The sequence below is a fragment of the Equus quagga genome, chromosome 2 (assembly GCF_021613505.1).
Source record: "Equus quagga isolate Etosha38 chromosome 2, UCLA_HA_Equagga_1.0, whole genome shotgun sequence".
In the NCBI taxonomy this organism is placed as follows: Eukaryota; Metazoa; Chordata; class Mammalia; order Perissodactyla; family Equidae; genus Equus; species Equus quagga.
Genome location: NC_060268.1, coordinates 125,753,355 through 125,773,301, shown reverse-complemented (window position 1 = coordinate 125,773,301; position 19,947 = coordinate 125,753,355). Strand labels below are relative to the sequence as shown.

The 19,947-nt window shown below is 56.9% G+C and overlaps 1 protein-coding gene across 5 annotated transcripts in view; it reads left to right on the top strand.

The window, feature by feature from the left end:
- The window catches only part of CDH23 (cadherin related 23), a 398,494-nt gene that overhangs the window by 38,210 nt on the left and 340,337 nt on the right, over window positions 1-19,947 (top strand). For all 5 annotated transcript variants that reach the window (XM_046653203.1, XM_046653202.1, XM_046653200.1 and 2 more), the window contains exons 2-3: window positions 102-173; window positions 6,528-6,605. In XM_046653203.1, coding sequence (XP_046509159.1) covers window positions 107-173; window positions 6,528-6,605 — 145 coding nt within the window. In that variant the 5' untranslated portion in view covers window positions 102-106. The remainder of the gene's footprint in view (window positions 1-101; window positions 174-6,527; window positions 6,606-19,947) is intronic.

The following is a 19,947-nucleotide window of genomic DNA, read 5'->3' as shown; positions in this document are numbered from 1 at the left end:
GTTCTCCCTGGAGCTTCAGGGCTGGGGATGTGCTGGAGGTGCTTGAAGAGCAGACCCCACCAATAGGAGGTTTCTCACCCTCTCCTTCTTTGTGTCCCCAGGAGCCATGAGGTGCCACGTCGCCACCGGCTGCCGTGTGGTCTGGCTTTTTGTGCTGATCTCTGGAAGCTGGGGTAAGTCCAGCCTCCACCCTCCTCTCACAGCCAGCGTGTGAGGCCGGGCTGGAGGGTGTGAGGGCCAGGGGTTGAGGTTTGTGCTCTGGGACGGGCTGGGAGGGGGCTGCTCTGGGGCGCCGGAGACCCTGCCTTACTGTGTGCGTGACTGGGCGCACGCTTCCTCGCTGACCTTAGTTGCTTCTGCGGCTCTCACAGGGCTGACAATACCAGCCATCCCCAGGGCCGGGCCGCCTGGGGGAAGGGGAGGAGCCTTTAAAAATACCTGGGCTCTAGGGAAGAGGCACCTGTGGCCGTGAACCGTCCTTCTGCTGGGATGCAGGGTCTGGCCACAGTTTCTTCACAGCTGGCTTTTGAGCACCTACTGGGTGATGCTGGGTGTGCCTACTGTGCCCATCCCTGGGCATGGAAGTATGACATTCTCGGGGTATGGAAGAAATGACATTCTTGGGAGTTCTGAGTCCAGCGGGGCAGGGACACAGCTGGGATGTACTATACGCAGGGTGAGTAGAGTGGTGGTCCAGGGCGTCGGGCTCCAGAGAAGCCCGTCAGAGAAGATGAACTGGGTCTGCGGGCATGGGAGAGACCCAGCCCGGAGGAAGATGCTTAATCTGGCCTTTGAAGACAGAAAGTCGTTTTAGAGTCAGAGAGCTGGAAGAGGGCATCCTGGAGGAGGCAACAGCCTGAGCAAAGGCGTGGGTGTGGTGGCTGGGAGCCTTTCCTCCCTGCTGGGAGGACCAGCCCCACTTCCCCTGGTCCTGGCTGCTGCCGGCTCTGGCTCTGGCACCCACAGAGGAGGCCAGGAGAGGCCTGGCCATTGGCTTCTCCGTTGGCCCCTGGACACCTGGTAGCGAGGAGCAAAGCAGCTCCGGGCTGTGCGGAAGGAAGGCCAGGACAGCAGCACAGCTGGCATGGTGTCCCCTGGGGCCAGGATGTCCCAGGGGAAGAGCCGTGGCACGCGTGCCTGGCGACACAGGCAAACACATTCCTGAGGGGGGCCAGCTCCTTCTCCCGCTCCAGGGAGCCAGAGCCTCTGGAGAGAGCCAGCTCGTGCATGTTGGCGTGTCGCTGGTGTCCTGCCGCCTGAGAGTCCCTTGAAGACCCCCTCTCCTGGCCTCCATGCTTGGAGGGATCTCTGCTGGGATGCCCCTGTGATGGGGAGCTCACTGACAGTCTCACACATTCTCAGGGGCAGAGCGGCAACGGGTCTCACACCCTCTCTCAAATCCCGGCCCACTTTGCAGGGGAGAAACTGAGGCCTGGAGAAGCATCTGGCCCAAGGTCGTACATAGCAGGGCCTGGCTGGGCCTCAGTAGGGGTCTCTGAGCCTCCGTGGGGGCGGTTGTCAGGATCCCGCCCCCGCCTGCCCCTCTCTGCCCCATTCAGGGAGGCCTCAGTGGGGGGCACCTGACACCAGCTCTGACCCTTTGGGTTTGCTGGACGGTGGAAGTCAGGACACTCCTCAGCCTCCCCAGGGACTCGATGACCCTGGACACTTATACCTTCTCCCCTCTGTTACAAAGAAATACAGATGTAAAAATAAAGCAGGTGCGAGGAGCTCGCTGCCTCCGCAGTAGAGGTGGCAGTCTCCCCTTGAGCTCCGCAGATGGAAGATGATTTATGTGTCCCAAGCGGGGCACATAGAGCCCGGACTCCTGGGGTCCCCCCAGTGTCTCCAAGGGGTTCCTCAGGCAAGTTTCTTAGCCTCTCTGTGCTTCAGCTTCCTTGTCTCTAAAGTAGGAAGGAGATAGGACTTTCCTTCTAAGTTGTCAGATGATCAGATGAGTTAATATGCGTATCAAGCACTTAGAATAGTGCCTGGCACATATTAGGTGCTAAATAAGTGTTGTTCTTTTATTATCAACCTTATCTTTCTCTAGGGGGAGAAAATGGAGCCCAGAAAACAGAGAAGTTAAACAAGTTGCCCAAGGCCACCCAGCAATGCTGTGGCAGAACCAGCCTGCCTGTGGGCTAGCCTGCTTTGCATGTATATGTGAGGGCCCGGCTCTCTCTCATTGCTGGGGCACAGTCCCCTCTTTCTGGTCCCTGACAAAGGTGGCCAAAGTTGTTCCTTTGGCATGATGGGGTCGTGGCTGACCCTAGAGAATGAAGGGCACCATCTTCCCACCCTGCCCTTCTGATGTCTGTCCCTGACCCCAGCCCTTCCCTGGTACCCCAGACCATACCTCATGGCCCCTCCCCACTCTGTTCCATCTGACCCCATGCCTCAGCTGATCTCTCCCCCCATCACTGGCAGTCAGAGATGGGTCAGGCTCAGGGACAAACCCCCTAGGTGTCAACCCACCTGTCGGCCAGTCTCTCTGCTGAAGCTTCCTGTCCTTCTCCTCTGTGGCCTCAGTGTGCTCCCTGGCATTTCTCGTGTTCTGTCTGTGGGCTTTTTGGGAGGGCAGGAGGTGCGGTCCTGCGCAGGCCTGCCCCTGAGCGTCCTGCTGGGTCCTGCAGGCAGTCCCCAGGCACCTGGCGTGAGGGCCCTGACTGTGGGCAGCCAGCTTCCCTGCCTGACGTCAGCTGTCAGTCTGGGGCTCCCGTGGGCCACACTGCAGCCCACAAAACAGTGACACTGTGCATAGGACCCTTCTGGCAGGGAGGCCGGGCAGGAGGGCAGTGAGGGCTTTTTGTCCCCATCCCGAGGCTGGGAAAAAGGGGCCAGAGAGGGAGAGAGATTTGCCCAAGGTCATGCAGCAGGGAGAGGCAGAGGATGCGAGACCTTGACTCCTGGACGCAGCTCTGTACTCCCTGTCCAGTGCCCCTTCCTTGTCATAGGTGGGGGGCGGGGGGATTTGGGGCTCTACCTGATGGGGCTCTCAGTGAGAGCCACTGTGCCTTCAGCACCCGGACGTCTCCCGGAGCCCTGGGGAGGAGGGCTGGGCTGGATTCAGGCTCAGCTGGTTCCAGGCCAGACTCTGCCACTCGTCAACGTTCAAGCCCTTAGAGGAGTCCCCCATCCCAGGATTCCACATAAGGTTTGTGCTTCCTGGCCTGCGCTCCCCACATAGCCGCACCTGTGTCCTGCTCTTTCCCAGTGCAGACGCTGCACTCCTCCAGCTCGGCCAAGGCTCCTGTCCCCATCCAGAGTCCTTTCCTTCCCTGCTCCTGCCGCTGGCAGGAGCAGCTCCAATGCTGCATTCTGCCCTCAGGCCTGTGGTGGTTAAAAGCTTGCTTCATGATCAGTGTGAGTGGGCTGGGGACGGGGAGAAGGTGTCCAGGGCAGAGCGGACAGGGGTGCAGACTTAGGGAGTGAGTGCCCGCGTGTGTCTGTGCACACGTGTGTGTGTGTGGGGGGGTGCATGGACAAGGGGTGGGTCGTGGGCATGGGAAGCTGGGACTCCCCTTCCTTCACAGAAGTCTCCCATTGTCCCCTCCCTTGTACATCCACTCTGTTCCTGCTTGGCTGGAGGCCTCCAAGCTCCTGAGGCAGTGGTTTTTGCCTCCAGGGGACACAGCCTTCGTGCCTTCCAAGTGTCTTTTAAGGGAACAAGTAACCTATCCATGTGTCCCTTTCCTCACCCCCATCCCAGTCCCCAGGTGCCCTCACTGGCAGCCCAAGGCCACAGGGCCTCTGAGGGTGGTGGGCCTTTTCCCAGAACACGGGTCCTGCTTGGTATGTAGCAGGCGATGTGTCCCTGAGGCTCTGCCCATCTGCCCGTGCAGAGCGCTCTGTGGCTGATGAGTGGCAGGTCCTGCAAAATAAAATTTAAAAGTGAATGACGCTGCTGCAGGCGATTTTTTTTCCTCGCTATTTCGCTCCCCCAGCAGCGGGACCCATGCTGCATTCTTTGGGCACCCCTGAGCCTGGTATCTGGGCTCAGCCTGCTTTCCATCCTGAAGCCCAAAGCCCCCAGCGGGGGTCAAAAGCACTCCCCTCTGGCTGAGCAGGCGACACTGTTACTAATACCAATATTGATAATAGCTACCATTTATCCAGCATTTGCAGGGTGCCAGGCATAGCGCTAAGCGCTTTATGTATGTAATCTCATTTAATCCTCAGGAAAGCCATGAAGCAAGTCCTGTTATTATCTCTGTTTTACACATGAGTAAACTGAGGCATGGAAAGGTCATCTGGCTACAAAGAAGCGCAGGAAGGTTCCAAACAAAGTGAGGCCCTGGACTACCAGGCCCCTTCTGAGGCTGTTGTGTGTGCGGGGCTCTGGTTCCTGACGTGAGAGGGTGGAGCGGTGTGTGCGGGTGCATATGCATAGTCACGAAGGTCAGGGAGGGCTTCCTAGAACAAGGGACAACTAAGATAAAACTTGAAGGATGAGTAGGAATTTGGCAAATGAAGGCAGAGGGCAGCGGTCTTGGTCAGGAAGTGAGAATGAGGTCAGAATGAGAAATGGCGCCGGCCTGGCTGCCTGAGCAGAGTGGGGCAGGGGTGGATATGCCGCTAGTTCTGCCCCCTCCCCGCTAGGAGGCGTTCAGGCGGGAGGGGAAGTGCCCCTCCTTAACTCCAGCTTTGTCACCCTCTGGGAGCTGGGCTCTGTGTTCTGGAGGCCGGCACCGCTCAGAGGGAGCCCCAGGTCAGCAGAAATGAGGGAAGGGAGGGTGGCACCCTGCCCACATTCATGCTCCTGGCGGACCCAGCAGGAGCCACTTATGTGTGTGCTGCACGACAACGGGCTCCACATGAGTCGGCCCAGCCACCCCCTGGTTGTTGGCAGGGGCCGAGGGAGAAGTGCCCTCACCTGCCTACTTCTGGGGTGTTTTCCAACACCAGCAACCTGTTCTCCAAATTCCTGGACATCCACTGTATGTCCAACAGGTCAATTCAATTCTGACACTAGCTACCTGAAGTTAGTGTCAGATTCCACAGATTTAAGGGTTCAGTCCTTACAAGTCTGCCCTGCTTCAGAGGCCCGTGGTGAGTCGCAGGGCACCTGTACTTCTGACCAACTGGCTATAAATGGAGGTTCCCACGGCCCCTTCCTCGGGTTCGACCAGCTAGAATGACTCACAGAACCCAGGGAAACCCTTCACTTACATTTGTTGGTTTAATATAGAAGCTACAACTCAGGACCAGCCAGATGGAAGAGGAGCACAGGGTGAGGGCTGGGGAGAGGGGTTCAGAGCGTCCATGCCCTCTCCAGGTGCACCACCCCCTCAGCACGTGGATGTGGTCACCTGGTCTTTCTGGTGACCAGCCCCATCCTGAGGCTGTCTAGAGGCCCACCCTAAGTCACCTCATTGGCATAGAATCAGATGTGGTCAAAAGGGGCTCCTTATGAATAGCAAAAGACACTGATCACTCGGGACATTCCAAGGTTTTTTGGAGCTCTGTGCCAGAATGGGACAAAGACCAAATATACTTATACCACACTACTGAAGGCCACTGCAGGGGGCTCAGGGGGCAGGCACAGCCAGGCTCGGGGAGGCTTCATGTGGGGGAACTCGTGGTATTGGGGGCTCTTTGTAGACCTGAAATTCGTCAGCCCTTGTGGGTATCACCTTGGCCGCTTGCAGACCTGCCCTACCCAAGGCATCACAGAGCAGTACAGGCTTCACCGTCCAGCTTCCAGTATGGCAGTGCCACTTACCAACTGTGTGACCCTGGGCAAGTGACCACTCATCCCCCCAGCCTCCTTTTCCTCAACAGTAAAATGGGGATATGAGGGCACCCGCCGTCCCGTGAGGGTTGATGGAGGTGGTCTGAGTGCCTGGTTGGGAGAAGGGTTCCATAGATGGCGGCTGTTATTATTATTATTGTTATTTATGCTACAGGCTCAGCTGGCCATTCCTTCACACAGCAAATACCTACTACAGGCTTCCTAAGCCAGGCCCTGATCTGGCACCAGGGTTGCAGCGGTCAGCAAAGCAGGCAGCTCCTGTCATTGCTGAGGTCACATTCCACGTGGAGCCAGGCTGCCTGCTAGAAATGCAGTGTGAGCCACACGTGAGATTTAAGAGTTTCTAGGAGCCGCATTAGGAAAGAAACAGGTGAAATTCATTTTAAATAATGTCTTTTCTTAGCCCAATATATCCAAACATGTTATTATTTCAACATGTAATCAATATAAGAGATTAAAGAGAGATTTCACAGCCACTTTTCATACAGTCATCAAAGTCCTGTGTGTATTTTACACTTCAGCATGTCTCAGTGTGGACCAGGACTCAACAGCCACGTATAGCTGGTGGCCTTGCTGACCATACGGCCTGACAGCTGTCTGCTGCCTACTGGCATTATTACCCCTTTGCCTCGAGGCAGGACAATGACCTGCTGGGGTCCTAGGAAAGTGGCCATGGCACTGGACACAGATTCAGTGCCCACTGCAGCCCCTACTCTGTGTCTTCTTGCAGAATGCATGAACTTGACTGATGCTCTTGTTCTCCGACTTCCAGGCCAGGTGAACCGACTGCCCTTCTTCACCAACCACTTCTTTGACACATACCTGCTGATCAGCGAGGACACGCCCGTGGGTGAGTTGGCCCAGGGGCTAGTGGGCATGCTGGGTGGCATGGGGTGAGCTCCTTTCCCACAAGTGAAGGGGGTCTTAGAGACTGAGATCAGCTTCCACCCATTATTGAGCCCCTTCCATGGCACCCCTGATGGCTGTTCACGTGGCCTCTGCGTGGTTGCCTCCAGGGATGGGGCACTCTGTACTTCCTATGGTGGCCCATTCAAACAGAGGGGAGTTCTAAGTGTCAGAGCCACACTGAGCTGCAGTTGCTTGACTTTCACTTCCGCCCTAGGTTTGTCCTACAAAACGTCTCGTTCGTCTTCCTTGGGATATTTGAAGATGGAGGCTGTTGGAGAGTTTGTTTTGTAGCCTTTTGTACTTTTCTGCGATTACTGAGTTTACTGCATTGATTATACCTGTTTTTGTCATTAGAAAAAACTATTTAGGAGGTGATCATGAGGTTCCTGGTGCCCGCCCCTCGCCCCCAGCTGGTCACCCTGTCACCCAGGTCTGTCTTCATGAGCCCCCTTCTGAGGGCTGGGCTCCTATACCTGTAGCTGGAGATCTGTGCACGTGGCCCCATGGTCTTAGCTCGGCTCTAGGGACCCCAAAGCTTCTCAGGAAATGGGGGTTGAATTGAACGACCTGTCGTGCGGCTGTGCTGGTGGGAAGGCCTTCGTGCCTGTGAGAGTGGCTGCAAACAACAGTGCCTGGAAGGGTCCCACTCACCCCCTCCAACACTCCCTCCTCTGTCCTCTCATTCTCATCAGGGTCATTTTGGGGAAATGCCTCTAATCAGGGGCTTAAACTCAGGTCTGCCTGCTCTGTGGCTGCGAGGGCGGGGCTGTGCACCAGAGGCAGTGTGCATCAGGGGCCGGTGTGGTTCGTCTCTCTGGAGCACTGCTTGTACTTAGAAATGAAGCGGATGGCTTGGAGAGCGGAGGGGTGTTAAGATATTTAACTAATAGGTAATTTCAAACACCCTTTTATATAAAACCAAAGGTAGGTGCGTGGTAGAGTAGATGCAAAATTCGTCTAAGAAAGCCTCTGCTTGCAGCAGGGAGCCTTCAGCGGCCCCGGGCTGTCCCTGCTGCTTGTGGGGTGGGTGAGCAGCCCCTGAAGAGGTCTTTCCTTCCACTGCCCCTGGGGGAAGCTGTTCTGCAGGTGGGTGCTGGGCACAGCGGGCATGTTTCTGACTGTTGTGGGGATTGCCCCCATGGCCCAGAGCGTTTTATTTCTAGGAATTGTGGGGGCCCCTGTGGAAAGTGGCCCCTCCTTTGGTGCTAGCAGCCCCCATGGGTCAGCGTTGTGAGGCGGAATTTGGGGTTTGGGGATCTGGGTGTTTGAAGGGCCATCCAGGAAGGAGGTGGCTGCCTCTCTGGAGTGTTCTTGCAGACAGGGATAAAGAAATCAGCGTCCTGAGTAATAGGGCTGAGCCAGATGTCTGGTTAAGTCCCAAGGGGGATTGAAGGAGGAGGGGCCGTCCCTCTGGGGGCAGGGCCGAGGGGAGGAAGCAGGATGTATTGGGGCAGTGGTGGCACTTGAGCAGAGCCCTGAGAGAGCCCCTTCCTGGTCCTCCACACACTCGTTCCTGTGGCCGATTTTTATAAGTGTCTGTTTTAACCTCATCCTCCCAAGATGCCTTTGTGGTGGAGGGAATATATTTGGGACACGTGGGCCATCAAGGCAGAGGTGTGGCCAGCCACTAACTGACCAGAGCTGCTGGCGGGGAGAGGTGAAGGCCCCAGGTGAGCAGTGCCGGCTCTGCCACCCCATCTGTGACACTGCATTGCCCTGCTCGGCCCTGAGTGTGGGGTCCTCAGAGGGTGTGATGCAGGGAAGGGCGGTGGGGGGGTATTGCTTGGCCAGTGCTGAGAGTGACAGGCCCTGGGCTGGATGCCTCGTGAGCCCTCCAGGAGGCCCTGCTCCGCCTCTGGCTCTGTCTCTTGATCGTCTTCTGCAAACAGCAGCATCGATCGGCTTCCAGGAGCAACTCCAGGACTCAGCCAAGTCAGAGTGGGGGTGTCTGTCCCTTGCAGTGGGGATTAATCCCTGGCTCTAGGGGGCCGTAGGGAGGATAGAGGGCTCAGTGAGCTGGAAGACAGCTCTGCTCATCTTTCTGAGCTGGCCTATACCCTCCTGGCCTCCTTTCTTCCTTTTGCGCCAGGATGGGGCAGCACAGCTCTGGCCTGAAAGTCATTAGCCCAGTTTCTATTCCTTGCTGTGTGGCATTGGGCACAGTGCCGCCCCTCTCTGGGCCTCTACCTCCATGTCTCACCAGTGAGAGGGCATTGCAAAGATGGGCTCAGTGAGCTTTGGTTTGGGTAGATGTCTCCAGGCCCTCAGATAACACAGGCCTGGAGACCTCCGCTGACTGCTGTCACCTACGTGGCCCTCGGCCATTCAGAGGTTCGATGTGGATTCATGTGGACATGGCAGGGTGCAAACCTCTGGCAGCAGTGGCCAGGGTGAGGATGAGGGTTGAAATGGCTTGTTCAGGGGCTGGCCCTTTGCCTGCCATGTGGAATGGGGTGGCCTAGAGACTTGACTTTGAGGCTGGGCTCTCACTAGCCCTTTGCTCTCTGAATCTCAGTGTTCTAATCTGCGGAATGGGGATGGGATAGTCCCCTCTCTGGATCATTGGGATGTTTACGTACAATACCATTACCTCCAAAGGCTCTACTCCTGGAACATGTGACCTCACTGAAGGGAGAGCCTGTGTGTGGCCCAGGGATGGCTGCTCGGCTGTCCTGCCAGCCACGGGGTTGCAGGGGGACATATAAGCACATAGGTGAGCTGGGCTCAGTGGGGTGGTCAGTGCCAATGGCTGGAGGCAGATCCCACGCCGTTGTGAGTGTCAGCTCACCAGAGGAGGCGGTCAGAGCTGTGGGCAGACCAAATGTCCCGCTCCGGGCTGATTGTCTGGCCTCTGCTTGGACGCCCGGTGATGGAGAGCTCGTGATTTTACAAGGCAGCTCATTTCTGTGCTGTGGACAGTTCCACGAACAAAAAACCCTTCCTGATATTAGTATGAAAACCTGTGCCTGGAACTCCTACCCCTTGAGCTTAATTCTGACCACTAGAGGCTTGCAGAACAATAATAATGCTATAACATAGGATATGATATACAGTATATACGTATGATATGTATTATTGCAATAACAGTGTTTACTGAGTGCTTGAGACAGTGTCCTAAGTGTTTTAATTAATTCGTTTTTGAATTCCTTTGAGACTCGGAGCTGGAGCTTGGCTGCAGGCTCTCTCAGCAGGTGGTTTCTGTGTGTGCTCTCCGGGGCTGAGATGGGGCCTCTCATTCACTGGGAGCTGAACGGGAGGGCACAGCTCGGCCATCTGAAATCCCTTGGAGGCTACACATTCTGGTACTATCTCCTCGCCCATCCCAGCTTCCAATTCCCTCTGCGTGATGTTCTTTTTGAAGACCGTCTCCCAGCTGAAGACAGAAGCAAAATGAAGTCATTAAGTAGCCCTGCCTTCCCCCAGTCTGTTAACATTCAGGGTCCCCTGGTCTCTGTGTGTCTCGCTCCAGACGTGAACATCAGTCTCTGGCAGCAGAGCCTGGCCTGGGCGGGCAGAACAAGGGCAGATCAAGGGCAGTGCCTGGTCAGGCTGGTTGGCCCTGGCTGCCAGCAGTGAACGGCCACATGGCACCTTCAGGATGAGGGACAGCCTCTTCGAGGGTGCTGTCTCCAGCTGCCCTCCTGAATCCACTCCAGACGCTCTCCTGTTCTTGCTCATCTCAAGATCACCAATGACCCTCATGTGGCCAAAGCCAGTCCTTAATTCTCAGACCTTGTGATCTTTCAGCAGCCGGTCTTCGTCTCCTTCAGGACGTCGCCTCTCGGGCAGAGCTTCCTTCTCTGTCTCCTGTGTCTCCTGGACCTCTCAGCGTGGGAGGGCCCCGGGCCCAGCTCCTGTGTCTCTTCCTAAGTTCTCACTCCCTGGACCTCTCCTCTAGTCTCACGGCTTTAGGTCCCCTCTATGGGCTGACAGCTCTGAGATTTCCGCCTTCTGCTTGGGCCTCCTCGCAGAGGAGCCTCCGGCTCATACGTCCACCTCTGCACCCGCCTTTCTACCTGGGCGTCTACGGGGCTCTCAGCCTGAGCGTCTCCAAAGCTGAACCCCTGACCTTCCCCCAGACGCCTGCTTCCAGGGCAGCCGTCCCCTCTCAGCATCTCAGAAGGGTGCAACTCCATCCTTCCCGTCAGAAACTTGGGGCCCGCCTGCCTCTTCCCTCTCCCCCTCACCTCACATCCAATTCATCAGGAAATCCTGTTGGCTCTCTCTTCAGAATATTTCCAGAATCTCTTTACTTCTCGCTCCTCCACTCCTTCCACCAGGGGCCAAGACTGGACTCCCCCAGCAGCCTCCGAATGGTCTTCGTGGCCTCCCTGGTCCCCTTATCCTGCAGCAGCCTTTTCTCACCCCAGCAGCTGAGTGGTCAAGGGGCCCTTTCAACCTGAGACAGAGCCTGTCACGAGATCTGCTCAGGCCCCTCCGTCCCTCTTGGAACGAAAGCCAGCGTTCTTAGACGGCATAAAGGCTATTTGCAGTCCAGGCCCTGCCACCTCTCACGCCTCACGTCCTCCCCTCCCTGACTCACGCCACTCCGGCCACACCATCTCCTTGCAGTTCCTTGAGTGTGAAAGGTGATTTCTGACCTCTCAGCCTTTGCTGTTGCTGCTCCTGCTGCCTAGAACGTGATAAGCCTCTGTTGGTCAGTCAAGTCAGTTCAGATGCTGCCACCTCCATGTAGCCTTCCTGGGTTTCTCTAGGCAGGATCCAAGTGCTCTTTCCTTCACCTTTTTCCCTCTCTGTTAATCCCAGTCGCGGTGTTCTTGTTCTCGGTTGCTCATCTGTCTCTCTTTTGCCCTGTGAATGCTTTCAGGTGGCCTGGGCCATCTCTGCGTCCCCTGGGCTCAGCCGTGTGCCTGGGGCTCGGGGTGCCTTGGGGAAGGAGTGAGGTCTGGAGTTTGTGAGCACGTGGGGGGATCTTCCAAGGCAGAGGCTGGGGCTGGCTCCATGCCTGCTCGCCATCCCTCCTGGAGTCTCGGGTCAGACGCTCCCCACGAAGAGTGTCAGGATCGAGGTGTGGGTAACGACAGGGATGGCTGCCCAGAGAGTGGGCCCAGGAGAGCATGTCCCCCCAGATGGCACAGACGCCGGACGTGCCTGTGCTTGTGAATGGCAACCCGCGTCCTGCCAGGGGTCGAAGTTTTATCACCCCAGCTGCCTGCTGCGCTTGTGTGTGGCATATTTGCTGCGGGCCCTGGGGGCGCTGAGCCCTGGCTGGCTCCCAGGGAGGGACACAGAGCAGCAGCACGAAGTCTGGCTTGGAGGCATCACGCTGACTGAGGGGCTCTGAGAGGGGCATGGAGCCCATGTCCCTCAGCGGCCACCTGATTCTCGTACCTCAGGTCTCAGGGGCTGGTGTCCCTGGGGGCTGGGCACCCAGGCCACTCCTTCTGTCCCAATTCCCACACCTCCAACCAGAGCCTCCAAGTGCCTAGAGGAAGGTGTGAGGATGCCTGACCATGGCCTGTCACCCCACCCCACACACACCCTGCTGTCCTGCCATGGTCACCTGCTCAGCCCCGACACCCCCTGCTGTGTCACCACCGCACCTGCGCCCCGGCCGGCCCTCGCCCCATACCTGCCTGGTAGATGCCTGCTTGTCGTCCAAGGCGTAGCTCCGAGGTCGCCTGCCCCGCGGGCCGCAGCCTCCCCGCCCCCACCTCTCTCTGCTCTGTGCTCACCTCACGGACGCGCTCGGCGAGTTCTGTCCTGGTTGTTTGTGTGTAACTCCCCGTTGCCATTCATTTTTACTTATTACTTTTATTAATATTGGCGTTACAATTAATTATAATTTTAGTCTTTATGTGTAATTTAAGACTGCAGAGTGATCATACTCGTTAGCATTTGTGGACAGCCAGCCTCCTGCCAGGACCTCTGTGAAGCATTTTAAATGCGTGGCCTCCTGTAGACCTCACAGGATCTCAGACAGAGGCGTTGTCATCTCCATTTTACGGCGGAGTGAGCTGAGCCCACGTGTCCTCTGTGCCAAGCACAGTGCCCGGTGCAAACGGGCCTCAGCCCGTGCTGGTTGAGTGAGTAGAGAACGAAGGGACGAAGCAAGGACAAGCAGATGTTGAATATCTTGCCGATCCCCCTCTCTTTGGCTCCCGGTCCCTCTATGTGTGGCTGCAGTTGGTGCACGTGGAGCCCACTTCCCCAAGTGGACCCCCAGGACCCCCAAAGCATCTTGAGCCACAAGGCAGGTGATAATGCCCACGCTAATCACCTGCACGACTAAATTAGTCCTGTCAGGAGCATTAAAGCGGCGCTCAGGATTCATTAGGATGGATGGGGCCCGGGCAGCGGTGGCACCGCTGCCAGTCGGTGCTGATTAATTCTCCGCAAACTCCATCAATACCCAGCTGCTTCGTCTGGACCAGGGAGAGCAGTTTTCAGGTGGGCTGACCCTGCGTCAGCGGTCTCAGCAGACGGAGGAGCTGTGTGCCCACGAGCCCGCAGACAGCTCCCCACGGGGCGGCCCCCATGGGCGCAGTGGGAGATGTGGGTGGCCTGACACGAATGGCCAGCTGTGTGGGCAGGCAGACACTCAGGGCTAGTGAGCATCTGGGCCTGGGGCTCTGGAGCAGACGTGGAGAGGGTGGGTGAGAGGGCAGTCTGAGAGGGGTTCGGGCCTTTCCTGGGAGTGGTCCTGGAAGGGGCTGTCCCTCCTGCCCTGTGCCCCTCTCCCGTTGTCTCTGAAAGGGAAGAAATCATCTTTCAGGAAAGGATGGAGAACCACAGGGTGAGAATGACTTTTTTCTTAACCAGAGGGTCCCTTAGGACTGACCTGGGGACGAGGGGGTCTGAGCAGTTCCTCAGCAAGGAAGGGCTGGTGGTAAAGTGGCAGGAATTGCAGGGCTGGAGGGAGTGGGCGTGAGGCGTGCAGTGGGTCCCGAACATCAGCGGGGCGTGTGCTCCGAGCGTGGCTGGGCTTTTCTGCCAACCGCCTGTCCAGAGGCAGCGTAGCCTGGTAGCTCATAACAATACAAAAACAAAACAGCAATAGAATGCGTTAGACAATAGTCAGAGCTGAGGAGAATAGTCACCTGTGGTCGAAGCTGAGGTCAGAGTCGGCAGTGGGGGCTGCAACAGCCTCTCTTCCCCATCTTCACTTTTACCCCCCACGGGACAGATCTTCAGAGGACTTGTGGTGACACCTGGGGCCTCCTGTAGGACAATTTGATGACCATTATCTTAGTCAAACACTCCCACTTCACAGATGGAGAAACTGAGGCCCGAGAGGGGCTGCTTGCCCAAGGGTCCCCGTGGATTACTGTTGGATTCCAGGTGAAGGCTACCCTGACTTCACACCAGCTGCCCCCGGAATTCGGAGCTCCGCGCATGCCGCGCACAGTGCCTCCGGCCTGGGGCAGCAGGGCGTCCTCCTGGGTTGCTGGGCTGCGAGCTTGGGACTTAAAGCTTGGAGAAAGGGCTCGAGGTGCTCACAGCTCCCGCGGTCTGGGGGTGGAGCTTAGGGAGGGCAGTAAGGACAGCTCAAGGCTTCCTAGGGCTGTGGCTTCGGCTTGGGGGGGTGGGGGGCATGGTTTTAGAGGAGGGAGGTGACCCAGGATCTGTGCAGATGATCAGATGCCGGGACCAAGGGGCCTGGGGCCCTGGGTTCTTAGTGTCCTCCCGGAGCAGGGACTTTACTGCTCCTTCTGGGAGGGGGTATGACTCGCAGGACCCCTGACAGGGCCTGGGAGCTTCCGTGACCTGGCCTCCTCTATCACTCTCCACGGCAGCATAGGCCCTCAAAGGAGGTGATAGGTCAGATTCGTGCCCTCTTGGGGGTCCTTTGGGCCACAGCCACTCCCAAGAGGCTCCTGCTTGGGCAGAGGTGGAGCCTGTGGCAGCCCCAGCTGTGGACTGCCCCTCACCACAGGTGGGGAGATGGGGCAGGTGTTTTGGACGCAGCCATAATAACACTAATGATAACGATGATGTGCCACCTGTCGTGCGGGCGGGCCGTTAATGGCCTGCACTGCACACCTGTGCCAGGCTGTGCTGGGGGTGGGGTGGGGACTCGCACATTCAAGATAACTGGGAAGTGGCAGCTATCTTCCATCAGGCACTCACCTGTCCAGGTAAGCTCTTCATACACAGTGCTTCATGGAACCCTTATAGCACCCCGAGAAAGCGGGCCTTATAACCCCCAATTTACGGATGAGGAGGCAGAGGCTCAGAAAGGGTGAGCAACTTGCACAGGGTCACACATCTTGTGTAGGATGGAAGTTGGACTTGAACCCAGTGCTGCCTGACCCCAGACCCTCTTCACCTAACCACAACTTTGGGATTCTGTATGTGGGTCATTGCTTTTCAGGACCCCAGTTTGGAGTGGAGAAGAGGAGCAATGGTGGAGGCCCAGCCCACCCCAGGCAAGAGGGAGGCGTGAGCTGGGAGTGCTGCCGATGCCAACAGTGGGGCAGTTCGTTCTGGGCACGGGGATGAAGAGGCTTCGTATTGGAGCTGGCATCAGGTGGCTGGGTTTTGAAGGCTGAAGCCGCGGGAGAGGCGTTTTAGAAGGCCGACCAGCAGTGGGGCAAGCAATTTGTGTAGTGTCTTGGATGACAGACATAGGCTGTTGTGGTTAAAAACAAAAATAATAATAGTAATTATTTAGTACTTGCATTTTACTAGTTACCTGCACAATCTCATTAAATCCTTAGCAGTAATGATGGGAGTCTGTTCTGTCATGTTCCCCATGTTACAGGTTCAGAGAGGTCAAGCAAGCTGCCCAAGCTCCCACAGCTAAGTCAGGATTTTAATCCCAAGAGTTCAATCTCCAATGTCCAGACTCTTACAACCCCACTGTGCTGCCTCCCAGGATTGTGTGGGCCTTTCCTCAGTCTGTCACCCAGGAGATGGTCTCAGTGACCAGGGATGCAGATTGGAGAGGTGCTGGCTGAAGGGCCGGCTGCTCCTGAGGAGGAAGAGTGGCAAGAACAGCTTGTCTGGGAGCACAGGCCCAGGAGTGGGGCTGGAGTCTGGATCCCAGGCCTGGCTCTGCTCCCAGGCAGCTGTGTGAGCTTGGGCAAGTCAATTTCCCTGTCTGGGCCTCGCTTTCCTGCGCTACTCAGAAGATGCTAGTCCTTGCTGGACGTACTGTGCAGGGTTGGAACTACTGCTGAAAAATGGCTGAGGAAAAGGGATGAATATGAGATTAACCAGGTGACTTGCTCCTGGGCCCACAGCCTTCACCAGTGGCCAGCAGTTAAGGAGGTGGGGGCCTCGGCCAGCTGTGCTGTGGTCAGGCAGCGGGCACCCACTTAGGGGGACTGGGAGCTGGCAGATGAGTCTGGCTTAGCTATTTCGTCAGGTGAGGATGTGCTGAGCTTGCAGCCAGCCGGAACACGGGCTCCCTGGGAACCAGCCGCAGGTGTGATTTACAGGAGCTGAAACCCTCCAGCTGGTTGGGAAGACAGTGGCAGGCAGAGCCGACTTTGAACTTGTTATTTCTCCCCTTGGCCCGACTGTTTTTACGTGGCTCAGGGGACCTGTGAGCCTGACTGTCCAACTACAGCTTAGCCTGGAATAGGAGATCCAGTCTTTTTTGTCAGCCCTTGACCAAGAAAGGGTTTGCACGCCCAGGAAAGTTGATCCTTAGTGCAAGGATCTCTCTGAAGGTCCCCTCACCTGGGTGCCTCCCCTTTCCTCCTCTCCCCCGCTGGGCACAGTGCATCAAGCACTGGGAGGGGAGGCACAAGGTCTGGTTCTAATCCCAACTCTACCACTTATTAGCTGTGTAACCATAGACAAGTCCCTTAGCCTCTCTGAGCCTCCTTTTCTTCCCCTGGAAATGGGGATGGTCATCCTTGCCCAGCCAGCTTCACAGGGAGCTTATGAAACAGGTTTAAAAACCAAACTGCTGTACAAATGGCAGACGTTGTTTTTATTGAGCCATTTGTCTTTAAGTGCTTCCTCTAGCATAACACGTTGTCAGGGGACAACTTTCCTGGGTGTCCAAACCCTTTCTTGGTCAAGGGCTGACAGAAAGACTTACCTCCTATCTTAAGCCCTCCATTGCTTCTTCACTAAGTGTGGACTGTATCACTGACTACTTAACCTCTCTCTGCCTCAGTTTACTCATCTGGAAAATGGGGGTGATGATCACACTGTATACTCCTAGGACTGTGGTGAGGATTAAATAAGTTAGTTGATTTCAGGCATTTCAAACTGTGCTTGGCACTAATAGATGCTAACTGTTATTGTTGTCATTGACTCATGCTTTCCCAACCAGACGAGAAGCAGCTTGGGGACAGGAATGATGCCCTAGGGGTCCCAAGCCCACTGTGCCCAACACATAAATATTTGATGTGGCTTCACACATTGCTCTTCCAAGGGTCATTTCCACCTTCCAGGTGAGTGAGGCCCAGGGTCCCTGGTGGCAGCTCCCAGCCTGACCAGGAATCTCTTCGACATAGCTGTCTGCCAACAGGTGGTACAGGTGCTGGCCAGGCCCGGCCTCACCAGGTGGTCCACCAGCAGCCTACTGAGGGGCTGTCTGCCTCCTGCTGCCACTCCCCGTCCATCCTGGTCTGCCTAGAACTCCCTGGAGCCAGCCTGTCCTTCTTCATGTGACAGCTGTCCAGGGTCTGAAGAGAGGCCCGCCCCTGCGTCTGCTCTGCTTTGCTCTGGAGATCCCCAGCTCCTGTAGCGGGCCCTCAGACTCAGGACAGACGTTGCCCACCTTCTCCTCCCGGCCACCCTTCCATGGGCCTGGTGGTGCTCTAAGGGCTTTGCGTGTCTCGCACACTTTATCCTCACAGCTCCCTCTGAAGGAGGTAGATATTAAGCTCACTTTACAGATGGGGACACTGAGGCTTAGAGAGGTTGTCACTTGCCCAAGGACTCACAGTCTTTAAGTTGCAGAGCTGGATTCAAGCCCGGGTCTTTCTCTTTCTGTAACCAACTCTCTAGCCTCTTTATAAGTGAGTAGGTCAGAGTAGGGAAAGAGGAGAGCCTTCCAGTGCAGGGGCCCGTACGGGGTCCTCACCCGCCATCTGCGGCCTCTCTTCTGCGGATTCCTCACTCTGCCTTCATACTACAGTGGCTGGAGGGGACAAGCGCCTCAAACTGGTTCCCTCTGGGCCCTTGCCCTTGGGTGAGGTGGAGGGTGTGTCTCAGCCGCCTCTCCCTGTCCCCAATCCCTGGTGTCACAGCGCTGCCTGGGGACCCTCCTTTCCTGGGCTCTCTTGGCAGCAGGACTGTGTGCGAGGGGAGCCCCAGTACTTGCTGGGATTGATTTGGCCTTTGAACGGATAATTCAGGATGAATATGCTGGCGTCCGACTGGAGTGAGATGGAGGGCTTATTGAGCGTTGAGCCTGCTGCGCCACATCAGCTGCTTTATGAGCTCTCTAGAGGAACCCTATGTTGTGGGTAACTCAGCCCTGACGGGCAGGGAGGCGGCGTTTATCTGCCACATTCCCTCGGTGAGCAGTGTTGACGGGGTTCAGACACCGCACTTGCCCTGTCTGGGTGCCAAGAAGTGGCTTCTGGCCTCATTGCAAGGCAGGTCATTGTCGCTGCCACCTTATGCATCCTGTGCTGCCTGAGAATGTGGGGCGAGGGCCCTGGTGCCCACCTGGTGGGTCCCCGTGTGGCCTCTGGCTCCAGGCAGCCTTGGACAGTGCAGGTAGAGTGGAGGTGAGTGGATCAGAGCCTGCGGACAAATCTCTTTGATTGCTGGCAGCCTGTTAGCCCTGGGTGCAGCCCAGCCCCATTACTAGGGACACCAGCTCTGCAGGCTGGTAGATTCATCAGCAGATCAGAGTGGGTGCATAGTGTGGGGACTCAGTACACTATTGGGTAGGTGTCCTTGTGGGATCAGCCTTGCTTGGTGTTGACACACAGGGCACAAGGTTAGGGGAGCAAAGTCCCTTGTGGGGCCCTATAGCTCAGCTCCACCCGTCACCTCATATGTTTGTCCTAATCAGCCGCCCCTGCAGCCCCTTGGTACTCTAGGGTGGAGCCAGGGCCTAGACCAAGTTGTAAACTCTTTGAGGGAGGGGTCATGTCTGGAAGCATTGTTAGGGGCCACTGGAATGTGCAGTAGGGTGACAGTGAGCACCAATGGCCTTCCTTCCTCAGTGTTCCCTGTGGAGCTTGGCACAGGGAGTGGTACACTGGTGGCACTAGTTCTTTGTGTAGCAACTCAAGTGCCTGTCCCAGCCAAGAGCACGTTCATCCTGGGCTGTGACAGCCTTAGGTTAGGGAAGCCTTTTCCGAGGAAGAGGCGTGCTTGAGAGGAGATGACAGGGAGACGTGCCACTCACGAGGGACAGCTCGGATGGGAGTGCTCAGGTGGCAGGGACTTTCCTGTGGCAGGGGTCCAGAGTAATAGTTAAAAGTCGGCGCCCTGGCGGGGGTAGTAATCCGGTGCTGGCACCAGCCTGCTGTCATTTTTAACACAGTCCACATCTCCTCTGCAGTCCTCGCTCTTCTCTGTGCCCTGTTGTATCACAGGACTCCACGTGTGATGGCAGCGACTTGGGATGGAAGCAGCTCACAGAGCCTGTGCCCAGTTCCCACGTATCTGATGCTCATGACAACACATAGGGGCACTACTGCCCCTGCTTATGGAGGAGGAAAAGTTAGTGACTTGTCCAAAGTCCAAGGGCCCATCAAATGTCAGCGCTGAGATTTGACCCAAACAGCTGGCCACAGGGTGGGCTAGGGCTGCAGTGCCCAGCTCTGTTCCCCGGTGTGCCCTGAGTAAACTGCCTCAGCTCTTCAGACCTCAGTTTCCCCATCGCGTAAACTGAGGATAACAAGTCTCTCCCATTGCCTTCTTTCCCTCCCACCAGCAGTTCAGAACCCCCTGGAGGGCTTGTGACAACAGAGATTGCCAGCCATACCCCTGAGTTTCTGGTCAGTAGGCTTGGGGGCCAAGAATTTGCAGTCACAGGTTCTTGGGTGAGGCTGCTGCCCATCTGGGGACCCCACTTGAGACCCCCGCCCTTGCTGTGCTGCTTCCCAGCCGCTGGAATTGGCCCTCGAGTCTGGCGCGAGCCCTCCGTCATCCGGGCCTCCTCAGTTCCCAGCCTCGGTGGCATCTGCCCCATGGGCGTCGCACTGGGCTCTCTGAGACCCACTTCTTGCCTGCCTGACCGTCTGGCAGGTGCCCTGCCTGGGACGTCTCCTGTGTTTCCTACACCTCAGTTGTGGCTCATCATCGGGAACAGATGTGTGAGTTAAGAGGGGCCCCCGGGGGAGGGGCGGCCCGGGAGAGGTGCCCAGCGCAGCTTGCCCCCAGCCCCGCCTTTTGTG